The sequence below is a fragment of the Budorcas taxicolor genome, chromosome 3 (assembly GCF_023091745.1).
Source record: "Budorcas taxicolor isolate Tak-1 chromosome 3, Takin1.1, whole genome shotgun sequence".
NCBI lineage: Eukaryota > Metazoa > Chordata > Mammalia > Artiodactyla > Bovidae > Budorcas > Budorcas taxicolor.
The window spans coordinates 58,897,593-58,911,522 of NC_068912.1; the positions used below are offsets into that span (position 1 = coordinate 58,897,593).

The 13,930-nt window shown below is 40.8% G+C and overlaps 2 protein-coding genes across 2 annotated transcripts in view; one reads left to right on the forward strand and one right to left on the reverse strand.

The window, feature by feature from the left end:
- The first annotated feature begins 228 nt into the window (after positions 1-228).
- MCOLN3 (mucolipin TRP cation channel 3) overlaps positions 229-13,930 on the forward strand; it is a 36,116-nt gene continuing 22,414 nt past the window's right edge. The window contains exons 1-3 of the mRNA XM_052637245.1: positions 229-304; positions 7,909-8,138; positions 11,447-11,614. Coding sequence (XP_052493205.1) covers positions 229-304; positions 7,909-8,138; positions 11,447-11,614 — 474 coding nt within the window. The remainder of the gene's footprint in view (positions 305-7,908; positions 8,139-11,446; positions 11,615-13,930) is intronic.
- Positions 5,817-6,644, reverse strand: MSANTD3 (Myb/SANT DNA binding domain containing 3). Its single transcript, XM_052637246.1, has one exon. The coding sequence runs from the start codon at positions 6,642-6,644 to the stop codon at positions 5,817-5,819; it is 828 nt and encodes a 275-aa protein (XP_052493206.1).

Genomic DNA, 13,930 nt, shown 5'->3' on the forward strand with positions numbered 1-13,930 from the left:
CGGCTGAGCTGGGCTGTAGAGGTTTCTAGAGCGGGCTGACCTGCCGCAGCCCCACCGGCCCTCTCTGGCGCCCCGCTTCCCGTGCCGCGGCCGCAGGTGAGCCGAGCCCAGCCGCACCTCGAGGCCTCAGGTGTCGTGGGAACGGCGCCCGCGGCGCGAAGGGAGAGCCCGCCGCGCCTCCAGCCATCCGTGATACACGGCGGGAGGGTCGGGTCCGACGGCGGCGCTATGGAGGGGACACAGGAGGGAGCGGGGTGCGAGCTGCAGCGGTTCGGCCCCCCGGCTGCTCTGCAGCCCGCACAAGGTCAGTGGCGCCCCTGCAGTTGCGGGGATGTGGCGCGCCGCCACCGGGAAACCTGGCCTCACCCGCGAGGCCTGGGTAAGGGGCGGCCTTCCGCGTGGTGCTCGGGGCTTCGTGCCGGTCTGCTGATTGCACAGCCAACCTCTCCGGACTCGGAGTGCTGTTTTATTAGAAGGAAGAGGGAGGATGTACTTGGGACCAAAGCCCGGGTGGGTGTGCAGGGTTTGGGGCGGCGAGGGGTTCGGACAGTCTCCGTTTTTAAAGTTCGCCTTCAGACGGGCGCTTTCTGTGACAGTAAAGCGAAGGTTTGCACCGAGTTTAGCGGTCAGTCCTCGTGAATGGAACACCTTTTCTGTAAGCTTGGTGCGCGATGTGCTGAGTAAGTTAATTGTGGTTGGCTTCTTTTTCACTTTGTTCCTATGGGTTACTGTTACACGGCGTGTGGCTAGTTTGTTTATAGTTTAATTTTACCAGTATCAGAAGTAGAAAGGGCTGAAGGTGAGCTCAAATCTGTCATTCACTAACAGAGGCTGTATTATTAACAGTTCCCTTATTTTGTTACTGTTCATCTGTGAGTTTCCATGAACTGGCATGAATCAGCTTCCTTATAAATCCCATAGATACAGTGTCTTTAAATGCTGATGAAATATTAATATACCCTTTTGAAGAAGGAAATAAAATGTTCTTGAGTGAAAATCCTAAGGGATTATCTTTTTTCTCTCCCTATGTCTTTATCTAGGAGTTACTGTACTCAGACTTTGACAGGCATTTAAACACCCACAGCAGCCATACTTTAATGAATTCTTTCGTAATTAGTTCACTTTGAAAGCACTGCATATGCTATTGTAAATATATGTATGCTCTATTGCCTCAGCAGTATCTTTATTAATCTTTTCATTCATCAAAAACTTAAAAATCTTCCTCATGGACAGTTTTTACAGTCAGTATCTACTGTTTGGAGATGGTGAGTTTGCTAACAATGTTTGACTCAGAACCAAATGTTGGATTCTAGACTTAGAAAGCACTTAAACAGTGACTTGTTAGATATTATATTAGTACATTTTGACTCTTAGAATTTTTGGTAAAAATATCACACAGAATCAGCCTTTCTATTCTGTAAAAAAGAATGATACTGTCCATAGTGGTTTGTGGTATTTTATTTTTAAGAAGTTTCCATAATATCAAGATTAGTCTGAGGGACAGTCCAGGATAGGTTCCAGTTTACAAAGTGACTTCTTTATCACTTTGGATAAGCTGACTATGAAGACAGTAAAACCAGCCCTATCCCTTTCAAAGGGACAAAAAAAGTATCAAGTGCTTTGAAAGGTAAAGTGTGCTATATAAAGGCCCTCAATAAAAAACTTCATGCAAGTGATGTTGCCAATTGGGATTTGAACTTAAATTGAGATTCTGAGTTCTTTGCAGACCTCCTTTGTAAGTCCTCCGAAGCTCACACTGCCTCTTAGGAACTTTGTTGGCTGTTTAGGAAGCTGCTATGTCTGCTGGAGCTGTAGGGAAAGTAAGGCTGATGGTTTAGTGTTAGACCCTATGCAAGGGCTTTATTTTCATTTTCTCACTAGAAACACATGAAGATGTAGATTTTCTTATTCCCATTTTGCAGAAAATAACACTGAGGCTCAGAGAATGACTTGCATAAGGTCACAGAAGTGTCTCAATGTAGAACCAGGATTAGAAACAAAACAGGATCTTTGTTGTCTACATCACATTTTTTACCTTTAACTCAATTGTTGAATTTTTTTTTAAATATAATCTGATAAAACTGTTATCTCCCCAGGAAAATTGCCCATATCCATATATACACAAAATTTAGCACATAATTTCAGAGTCCAGCCTGCTTTCTGAAACCTTTTCAGTGCTTTCAGGACACCCTACTCTAACTGTGTCTGTTACTGAATGAGGCAAAAAGCATATATATACTATATATTGGTGCCATAATCTTCTATTAACAGCAGCCCTTTGAACTTGGTAGTTTTCAACTGGGTGAAAATTCATTCAGTGACTGAAATGAAAAGAAAAATGACTTGCTATGTTCTAACTGATTCTGTAAACACCAAAATGCAGTCTATTTTTTTTTTTTATAATTGTAATCACATTCTTTTTATTTTTTAAATTTTTAAAAAATTTTGTTTTATATTATAGTTGACTTAAAATGTTGTGTTAGCTCCCGGTGCACAGCAAATTTATTGTCGTCCATATACATATATCTATTGTTTTTTCAGATTCTTTTCTCATATACATTATTACAGAATATTGAGTGGAATTCCCTGTGCTATACAGTAGGTTCTTGTTGGTTATTTTATATATAGCAGTGTATATATGTTGGGGCTTCCCTGGTAGCTCAGTGGTAAAAGAATCTGCCTACAATACAGGAGACTTCGGTTTGATTCGTGAGTTGGGGAGATCCCCTGGAGGAGGAAATGGCAACCTACTCCAGTACTCTTGCCTGGAGAATTCCATGGAAAGAGGAGCCTGGTGGGCTACAGGCCATAGCGTCACATGGAGTAGAACAAAGTGACTAAGCGGCAGCACAGCAGCAGTGTGTGTATGTTAATCCCAACCTCCTAATTTAACTCTCTCACCTCTCCCCTTTGGTAACCATAAGTTTGTTTTCTGTGACTGGAAGTCTGTTTCTGCTTTGTAAATAAATTCATTGTATGACTTTTTTTTTTAGATTCCAGATATAAACGATATCACATGATACTTGTCTTTCTCTGATGTCACTTAGCATGATCATCTGTGGGTCCATCCATGTTGCTGCAATGGAATAATTTCTTTTTTATGACTGAGTAATATTCCATAAAACTCAGAATCATGGCATCTGGTCCCATCACTTCATGGGAAATAGATGGGGAAACAGTGGAAACAGTGACAGACTTTATTTTGGGGGGCTCCAAAATCACTGCAGATGGTGACTGCAGCCATGAAATTTAAAGACGCTTACTCCTTGGAAGGAAAGTTATGACCAACCAGATAGCATATTAAAAAGCAGAGACAGTACTTTGCCAAGAGAGGTCCGTCTAGTCAAGGCTATGGTTTTTCCAGTGATCATGTATGGATGTGAGAGTTCGACTGTGAAGAAAGCTGAGCGCTGAAGAATTGATGCTTTTGAACTGTGGTGTTGAAGAAGAGTCTTAAGAGTCCCTTGGACTGCAAGGAGATCCAACCAGTCCATTCTAAAGGAGATCAGTCCTGGGTGTTCATTGGAAGGACTGATGCTGAAGCTGAAACTCCAGTACTTTGGCCACCTCCTGGGAAGAGTTGACTCATTGGAAAAGACTCTGATGCTGGGAGGGATTGGGGGCAGGAGGAGAAGGGGATGACAGTGGATGGCATCACCGACTCGATGGACATGAGTTTGGGTGAACTCCGGGAGTTGGTGATGGACAGGGAGGCCTGGCGTGTTGCAATTCATGGGGTCGCAAAGAGTCGAATACGACTGAGCAACTGAACTGAACTGAATATTCCATATATATATTCATACCACATCTTCTTTGCCTGTTCATATGTTGATGGACGTTTAGGTTGCTTCTATGTCTTGGCTATTGTAAACAGCACTGCCGTGAACATTGGTGTGCATGTATCCATTCTAACCATGTTTTTCTCCAGATATATGCCCAGTACTTGGATTACTGGATCATATGGTAGCTCTGTTTTTAGTTTTTTAAGGTACCTCCATACTGTTCTCCATAGTGACTGTGCCAAATTACATTCCCTTCAGTAGTGTAGGAGGGTTCGTTCTCTTCACACCCAGCATTTATGTTTGTAGATTTTTTGATAATGGCCATTCTGACTGGTGTGAGGTAATATCTTCATTGTAGTTTTTTTTTAATTGGAAGATAATTGCTTTACAATGTTTTGTTGGTTTCTGCTGTACAACAACATGAATCAGTCATAAGTGTACATAGATCCCCTCCCTCTTGAGCCGCCCTCCCACCCACCCCCCAATCCCACCCCCCCCCCAATCCCACCCCTCTAGATTGTCACATGGCACTGGGCTGAGCTCCTTGTGTTATACAGCAGCTTCCCAATAGCTATGCATTTTACACATGATAATGTATATATTTCAATGCTACTTTCTCAGTTCATACCACCGTCTCTTTACCCTACTCTATCCACAAGTCTGTTCTGTATGTCTGCATCTTTCTGCCCTGCAAATAGGTTCATCAGTACCATTTTTCTGGATTCCATATATATGCATTAATATGTAATATTTGTTTTCTCATTCTGACTTATTTCACTCTGTATAACAGGCTCTAGGTTTTGTCTGTCCTCAGTTCAGCTGACTCAAATCCGTTCCTTTTTATGGCTGAGTAATATTCCATTGTGTATATGTACCACTTCTTTATCCTTCATCTGTCAGTGGACATCTAGATTGCTTCCATGTCTTGGCTGTTATAAATGCAATGAACACTGGGGTACATGTGTTTTTTGAATTACAGTTTTTTTAAGGGTATATGCCCATTAGTGGGCTTCCCTGATGAGTCAGTGGTAAAGAACTCTCCCTCCAATGCAGGAGATGCAGGTTCTATCCCTAAGTTGGGAACATCCCTTAGAGAAGGAAATGGCAACCCACTCCAATATTTTTGTCTGGAAAATCCCATGGACAGAGGAGCCTGGTGGGCTGCAGTCCTCAGGGTTGCAAAAGAGTCGGACACAACTTAGTGACTAAAAAACAACATGTTGGGGTTGCTGGGTAATATGGTAGTTTTATTCCTAGTTTTTTTTTTTTTTTTTGCAAGTCTTGTCTTTTAATAAAATAAGAAATAAGCATGACAGAATGTAGAACTCTAAACGAACATTTCTCTCTCAAAGTAATCACATCCTTAGTTCCAACAAAGCTACCATTGTTGGAGATATTATCTGGAACTCTTCTTTGAGGAAAGGGGGAAAAAAAGGCAGTCTGTGAGCCACATTAGAAAATAACCTTCCATATGTCAGGCTGTTTAAAAACGGAAAATCCACACTCAGAAGATGACACAGAAAAACTGAAAAGTGTGCTGTAGCTCTTGTGGAGGTTCCCGAAAGACCTCTAGCAAACTCTGAGCAACAGCATCACCACTGGAGAAACATGTATCCTCCCAAGACAGCCGCTTTCAATGGGAGGGCATTCATTTGGATAGAAAAGGTCTGCTGTTTAATTAAAAAAAAAAAAAGACCCACAAAACCCAGCCACACTCCCTTTATAGTCACACTTGCATTTGATTAAAAAATACAACAACACTCACACATGGTTCTTGTACGAATTCTAATTAAGAGACATTACATTCAGAATGATAGCACTCAAAGTGATAATTTTCAGAAAACTCTAACAGCTTCTTTACCACTGAAGGGGTACATAGGGTGCAGCTGTTTACCTGAATGTATTCTTAAGTGACTACTACCACTCTAATTTTCCTAGTTCGTAGCTCTGTTACAGGTTACTGACCGCAAGTTCGTGTTCCAGACTTTCTTTGCCAACACAGATTAATTACAAGGGGGCCACCCCCACAGTCTTTTAGGGTGAATTGGGAAAGGGCCGGTTAAATGAGGAAACGGGCCACTCCTTGGTAAAAGTTTGCAGTTTTCTTTCCCAATACATCTTCTTTTTATTGAAAACTTCCATTTTTATCCTGTGTTCCTCCTCTGCCATCTCACACTCTCGCTCTATCTGCTGGATTTTGGCCACATGCACCTCATTCATTTGTATCAGCTGCAGTTGTAAGATGGACATTTGTTGATGGTGTTCTTCCTCATGCATCTTTTTTAAAGCACCTTCCTGAGAGGTTTTGCTCCTGTAGTTTTTATTGGCTGTTATTCTGACAGCTGAACACGAGGGTTCAGGTTGAGAGGTCCCCTCACATACTGGAAAATGTATGAACTCTTTCTCATCATCGCACAGTTCTCTATTTGAAACAGCAAATGATTCTTGGGCAGCGGCCTCAGCGTGGTACGCGGGCTCCTCCTCGGGAGGGCTCTGCAGGAAGTACAGTTGCTCCGGCAGCATGCTGGCAATCTTCTCCTTCCCCAGGACGTGGGTGCTCAGAAGCGGGCTGACGCTGCGGTTCACTTTCTCTCTCCTCTCGTGGGCCATAATCTTTTTGGTCCGAGCCTTGATGTTCTCCCAGCACTTCTTCAGCTGTTTGAAATCCCGCAGCGACACGCTGGGCTGGGAGTTGTACTCGTGGGCAAGCGCCTGCCAGGTGCGCTGCTTGAGGGCAATAGTTCGCGCATCGCTTTTCTTACATTCCAGCACATACTTGTACTTTTCTACTAACGCCAGCAGGATGCTCTTTTCCAATTCTGAGAAGTATTTGGCAGGTTTTATGATTTCGTTGTTTTGCATTTTCCACTGTGTTTCTCCTGGCTGTTAGCTATCCTGCAGCGGCGGCGCAGCGGCCGCGGCGATCGGGGGAGGGGCCGGCGAGATGCGAGCGCGGGCGGCCTCGACTCCTCTCGCAGGCTGGGCGGCCGGGAGGGCCGCGGGCTCCGGAGCGCCGGGCGGCGGCGGCGCGCCCCCGGCCGGCCAGCTATTCCTAGTTTTTTAAGGCACCTCTGTACTGTTCTCCTTAGTGGCTGTATCAGTTTACATTCCCATCAACAGCATAGGAGGGTTCACTTTTCTCCACACCCAGCATTTATTGTTTGTAGATTTTTTGATGATGGGCATTCTGACTGATGTGAGGTGATTCTTCACTGTAGTTTTGCTTTGCATTTCTCTAATAATTAGTGATGTTGAGCTTCTTTTTACTTGCCTCTTGATCATCTGCAAGTCTTTGGAGAAATGTCTGTTTAGGTCTTTTGCCCATTTTTGCCTGGGGTTGTTCGTTTTTTTATATTGAGCCACATGAGCTGCTTGTAAATTTTGGAGACTAATCCCTTGTCAGTCAAATTGTTTGCAGATATTTTCTCCTATATGTTTTTAATATTTGTCCGTGGGTTGTCTTTTCATTTTGTTTGTGGTTTACTTTGCTGTGCAAAAGCTTTTGAGTTTAATTAGGTCTCATGTTTATTTTCGTTTTTATTTCCGTTACTCTCAGAGACAAATCAAGAAAGATACTGCGGTGATTTATGTCAAAGAGTATTCTGCCTATGTTTTCTTCTAAGAGTTTAATAGTATCCATCTTACTTTTCAGAGAAGGCAATGGCAACCCACTGCAGTACTCTTGCCTGGAGAATCCCAGGGATGGGGAGCCTGGTGGGCTGCCGTCTGTGGGGTCGTGCTGAGTCGGACACGACTGAAGGACTTGGCAGCAGCAGCAGTCTTATCTTTAGGTTTTCAATCCATTTAGAGTTAATTACTGTATATTGTGTTAGAGAATGTTCTAATTTCATTCTTTTACAGGTAGCTATCCAGTTATCCCAGCACTGCTTATTAAAGAGACTGTCTTTTCTCCATTGTATATTCTTGCCTCTTTTGTAGTGAATTAATTGACCATAGGGTTTACTTCTCGGCTTTCTGTCCTGTTCCTTGATCTTCGGAGGTGCAGTTTAGAACAATGGCACTTATTTGAAAGCAGATCTTTTCTTTGGACTCCATCAACCATCCTTCAAAAACAAAGAACATAGATGTTGCCTTTACTTACAGCTTTTTTTGTTTTTCCTCCTAGAGACGGCAAATCCTGAGGCTGCTATAAGTAGCTGCAGCTCTCATGAAGAGGAAAATCGCTGCACCTTTAACCAGCATACATCTCCCTCTGAGGAACTTCTATTAGAAGACCAGATGAGACGAAAACTCAAATTTTTTTTCATGAATCCTTGTGAGAAGTTCTGGGCTCGAGGTAGAAAACCCTGGAAACTTGCCATACAAATTCTAAAAATTGCAATGGTGACTATACAGGTAGGCACCTCGGATCATGAGCTTAGTGAAGTCTTCTTTTACTAACAAAGATGACTGTGTTTTGTTTTGTTTTTAAATAACTTTTAAACTATATGCCTCATAACAATAAATTAGGAGATATACAATCTTAAATCCTCTCTCTTCCATATTTGTGAAAGAAGACTGTTTTTTCCCTTAACTTGTTTCTTTTCATCTTTCATTAAATTGTAATTTTCCTCACATAGTGTAACTAGATTTCAGGAAAAGAACATTTTAATATTTTGCTTCCAGTCAAGAAGTTTAGTTGAAGGTTTCTAAATCAACTTTGGAAGCTAGCTGTTGCCCAAGTAGAGAATTCTTTTTTTTCCTAGTTAGTTGCCTGAAAATTTCTCTCTCTTCATAATTTTTTGGATTCTCACATCCCTGTGATCGTGGGAGCCCTGAAGTAGAAGAGTGTGGAGCTTGATTAAAAGGAGTAACATAGGTAGTGAAATATGCAGCTTCATTTTAGGAGATGTTGAATCTCATTTCCTTGGGTTCTCTTAACATTTTGGGGAGAAATTATGTTTTGTGATTCTTTATATATATTTATGATTTACTCTTGTGAAGGTATGCTCCTGCTAGTGAGAATAATTATCTCTTGTTTAAAGCAAAAGAGCAAAAATAAAAGCATATTTCAATAGGAAAAATAGGTGATAGGTTTATTCTTTCTTAATTTGGTGAAAAATGAATATGTAAATAAATGACTGGATTAAGGAGAATTTTTTTAACTCTGAAATCACACATTTTAGCTGATTATTGAGCACAAATTCTTCTCGATTGTTAGAAGCTGGCAATCACATGAAGCTGGTGAAATTCTTTTATTTATTTATTTTTTAATTGGAGGATAATTGCTTTACAATTTTGTGGTGGTTTCTGCCATACCTCAGTGCAGATGAACCGTAATTATATACTCTCCCTCTTAAGCCTCCCTCCCCTCTCCCCACCCCTCTGGGTCATCAGAGCACGAGACTGAGCTCCATGTGTTGTATACTTCTCACAAGCTATCTGATTTACACATGATAGTGTATATATGTTGATGTTACTTTCTCCATTCATTGAAGTTGATGAGATTCTTGCCTAAGTTTCTGATGCTAGATGTTGTGTAAAGGAAACTGACATTTGAGTGATTATCTTGTTCCAAGACATTATTTTGTTTAATTTCAGCAATACTTCTATTGGGTACATACTGGACTCCTTCAGTTTAGAGAATAAGGAGCTGATATTTATAAAGTTTTTGAATGCCATATGACGAGTACTGATTAGTACGGCCAGTGGCAGAATTAATACTTTAAAGACACGTGCTCTTTCTAATTATCAACATAAAAATGGTTGTTTGATTCCCAATATACTTGGCAAGTTGGAATTGAAATTCTTAATTTCCAAGTGATAATGTATGTCGCAATAGTGAAAATATTTCTCTGTGTTGTTTCTGATAAGTCGGAGGGGAAGCCTGTATCATTTCAGTTCAGTCGCTCAGTCGTGTCTGACTCTTTCCGAACCCATGAATTGCAGCACGCCAGGCCTCCCTGTCCATCACCAACTCTCGGAGTTCACTCAAACTCACATCCATGGAGTCTGTGATGCCATCCAACCATCTCATCCTCTGTTGTCCCCTTCTCCTCCTGCCCCCAATCCCTCCCAGCATCAAACTCTTTTCCAGTGAGTCAACTCTTCACATGAGGTGGCCAAAGTACTGGAGTTTCAGCTTTAGTATCATTCCTTCCAAAGAAATCCCAGGGCTGATCTCCTTCAGAATGGACTGGTTGGATCTCCTTGCAGTCCAAGGGACTCTCAAGAGTCTTCTCCAACACCACAGTTCAAAAGCATCAATTTTTTGGCACTCAGCTTTCTTCACAGTCCAACTCTCACATCCATACATGACCACTGGAAAAACCATAGCCTTGACTAGATGGACCTTTATTGGCCAAGTAATGTCTCTGCTTTTAAATATGCTATCTAGGTTGGTCATAACTTTTCTTCCAAGGAGTAAGCTTCTTTTAATTTCATGGCTGCAATCACCATCTGCAGTGATTTTGGAGCCCCCAAAAATAAAGTCGGACACTGTTTCCACTGTTTCCCCATCTATTTCCCATGAAGTGATGGGACCAGATGCCATGATCTTTGTTTTCTGAATGTTGAGCTTTAAGCCAACTTTTTCACTCTCCTCTTTCACTTTCATCAAGAGGCTTTTTAGCTCCTCTTCACTTTCTGCCATAAGGGTGGTGTCATCTGCATATCTGAGGTTATTGATATTTCTCCCAGCAATCTTGATTCCAGCTTGTGCTTCCTCCAGCCCAGCGTTTCTCATGATGTACTCTGCATAGAAGTTAAATAAGCAGGGTGACAATATACAGCCTTGACGTACTCTTTTTCCTATTTGGAACCAGTCTATTGTTCCATGTCCAGTTCTAACTGTTGCTTCCTGACCTGCATATAGGTTTCTCAAGAGGCAGGTCAGGTGGTCTGGTATTCCCATCTCTTTCAGAATTTTCCACAGTTTACTGTGATCCACACAGTCAAAAGCATCGAAATATTTGTTAATATACTTTAATTTAGAGATGAGTTGAAAGAATATTTTTATTTTTGGTCTTATTGTCACAGTTTTGGTAATTAGTCCTAGAAATATAGTTTGATTATAAGACTTAAACTTATATATTTCTTAGGTTTTGTTGTACACCTGCTTCAAGCCTTCTTGATGTCCTGAAGAATTCATTTTGAAATCTTCTACTTGCCCTTCAAGCTCCTGCACCATCTGACTTAAGTGTTTCTGCTCACATTTTTCCCCACTGTTTCTCTAATTGAATTATGCTGGTGTCCTCAGTGTCCCCCTCAAAGTGCAAAGTTCAACTCGACCTCCTTAGCTTTCTCCACACGCTCCTCAAATGTCCCCTGCCCCAAGTTATGCACGTACTACGAGGGTTTCTGTTATTCTTTCTTCTCTTAGGAAACCTTCAAACTTCCTTAGTCAAAGTTATCTTGCTTCTCTGAGCTGAAGAACTCCTAAAGGACTTCTCAGAGCTCCTAAAGTTTTTATTGGTGGGGACAGTGTCATAAGTGAGATCGTACATGAAAATAAATGTTGAAAGTATGCAAAGTCAGTTTCTTTTAGTTTAAAACTAGGAACCCACCTTATCTTTAAGGACAAATTAGTTCCCAACTGCCAAATGTTTAATTTCTATAGGATATATTAGGAATTAATTAGGTATTGAATCTTGAATAGATGACTTAATCATTTAGTGGAGACCTTTATTTCATTGCTGTTTTACCCTCTTTTTCTTTCTTTTAAGCTGATCTTTTTTGGCTTGAGTAACCAGATGGTGGTAACTTTCAAGGAAGAGAACACTATAGCATTCAAGCACCTCTTCCTAAAAGGATATATAGACAGAATGGATGACACATATGCAGTGTATACACAAAGAGATGTGTATGATCAGATCGTCTTTGCAGTGAACCAGGTAAGTCAGACACGTGCATTCTTTACTTCGGAGAAAGATTAGACTGGAGAATTGTTAGCAATGTGCGAAATAGAGGCTGGCATTCAGGTGTACAAGGGTTAACATTTTTTAATGAAATTATAAATGTCATGTATGAAACCATTAATTTTTTTAACTTTGCCAACAAACTTTTACAAAACTATAAGTTGAGAAGAGCTTTTGTTTAGTAACAGAGAGACAGAAACTTTAAAGACTTAATTAAAAGAGTCAGATCTAGGGCTTGGCATAAGAACTTCAAAGATTTAAAATTATTAACTATGACCTTGGTTGTAAGTAGTCATTAAGTTTTCAAAGTTTATATGTTCAGGGACCCTTTAAAAATACTGAGATTATTAACCTTGCAGAATGTGTAGAGTAACCAAGACCTGAAATTCATTTAAAAAATAAGAAAGGCCTTTATGTCACATAAGGCAATGGTTTTATTGTAACATTGATTAACTGCTTCAAAAAGGAAGCTTGTTTTTCATACATGTAGGTCAAATTTCTACTCTGAGTTTCTAATAAATTCATTTTTGCTACAAGCAAACAGTACTTTCTTAAGTCCGAAAATCTCCTATTTTGTAGGAATCTTTGGCAGCTTTCTTGAAGTCAGCATTTCCAACCTGAGTTAGTACTGCAGACAACACTTCTGCAGTACTAACTGCAGTATATATAAAAATTATAACTCTTCTTCAAAAATTGTTATAGTGTAATTAGGGCTTTTCATTTTCCCAGAGACAAACTATGGGATAAAATACATATTTGTGACACTAAGGCTTCCTGATAGCATTCAGATTACAAAAATTGTCCAGAAATCTATAATAATAGAAGTAAGCTGCATGCGTTGTTAAATAGAATTATGTCCTACAGTTTGTCCTACCCTTGCTTCCCTGGTGGCTCAGAGGTTAAAGCATCTGCCTCCAATGCAGGAGACCTGGGTTCAATCCCTGGTCGGGAAGATCCCCTGGAGAAGGAAATGGCAACCCACTCCAGTGGTCTTGCCTGGAGAATCCCATGGACGGAGGAACCTGGTGGGCTACAGTCCACGGGGTCGCAAAGAGTCGGACACAACTGAGCACTTCACCACCACCACCTACAGTTTTTAAGGTCAAATAGTAATAAAATTATGGAGATACTAAGTTTTGAGATCCTTGTTTTAAGATTACTAAGTTTATCTAAATTGGATCTTCCCTGCTGGCTCAGACGGTAAAGCATCTGCCTACAATGCGGGAGACCTGGGTTCAATCCCTGGGTTGGGAAGATCTCCTGGAAAAGGAAGTGGCAACCCACTCCAGTATTCTTACCTGGAAGATCCCATGGACGGAGGAAGCTGGTTCCCAAATTATCTAAATTACTCTGAAGCAAATTAGTAATTTCTTTTTGACAGGAGGGGTGGGTAGAGGCAAGAGATAAACAGTTCAATAAATTCTTCCTAAAACATTTTGACCTTTATTATCAAGGTTAAAAGCAGTCTTAAATATATAGTATTTGGGATTCAGGCAGTTCTGTTTATCAGATTTCTTTTTTCTTTATAGAATTCCCTGTAGGTAGATTCCCTGTGTTAGTCAATAGGTAGATACTATTTGGGGTAGAGTTTACCCCATTTGGGGCAAGTGACTCCCTACCATCTTCCAAGCACTATCATGCATTTTAAACCGAAGGTAAAAAAGTATCTTATCACAATATTAGTGAATAAAGTTTGTGTGGTTAATAAGGTCAGTTATTCCACATGATTCCAGAGAAGAGAATAGGGAAAACATGGCCTGATATGAAAGAAACATCTTTGACTGCTGTAAGGAAATACCTTGATAGTGGAGGTGATAGTCACCAGGAACTGACAGGTAAGACAGTAGCTTCTCAGCCCTTAGAGTTATTTCCATGACTAGCTTTCCTGAAGAGTAGAGCCCTAGAATGTCATCTAACTGAATAATCTCTAGGGCTTATCCTATTTAACACTGGTTGTAACAGCATCACTCTTGTTTAGTATGTCTATTTATGTATTGGAATATCAAAGACCTAGTTATTTTAATACTATATCCTGGCTTTCATCAATCATGTTTGGGTCGTCTTTACTGCATTCCTTCTTTCAGCTGCCTCTTAACTTAGGGCAGTCCTCAAAGGTCTGTCCTTTTCCTGCAGAATTTTCCCCACTGTCACCCATCGCCAAGATAGATGTTTCCAAAACAGTTGTTCACACTGTTGTGTGAAGAGAGCTCACAAGCACCTCAGAATCACTCTGTTCAAAGCAGATGTATATTCTCTTCCCACCTACTTCTCAGAGGTGCTTCTCTTTCTGAT

Coding starts and splice junctions, on each gene's coding strand:
- MSANTD3 (XM_052637246.1), bottom strand. CDS start 6,644: ATGCAAAACAACGAAATCATAAAACCTGCCAAATACTTCTCAGAATTG.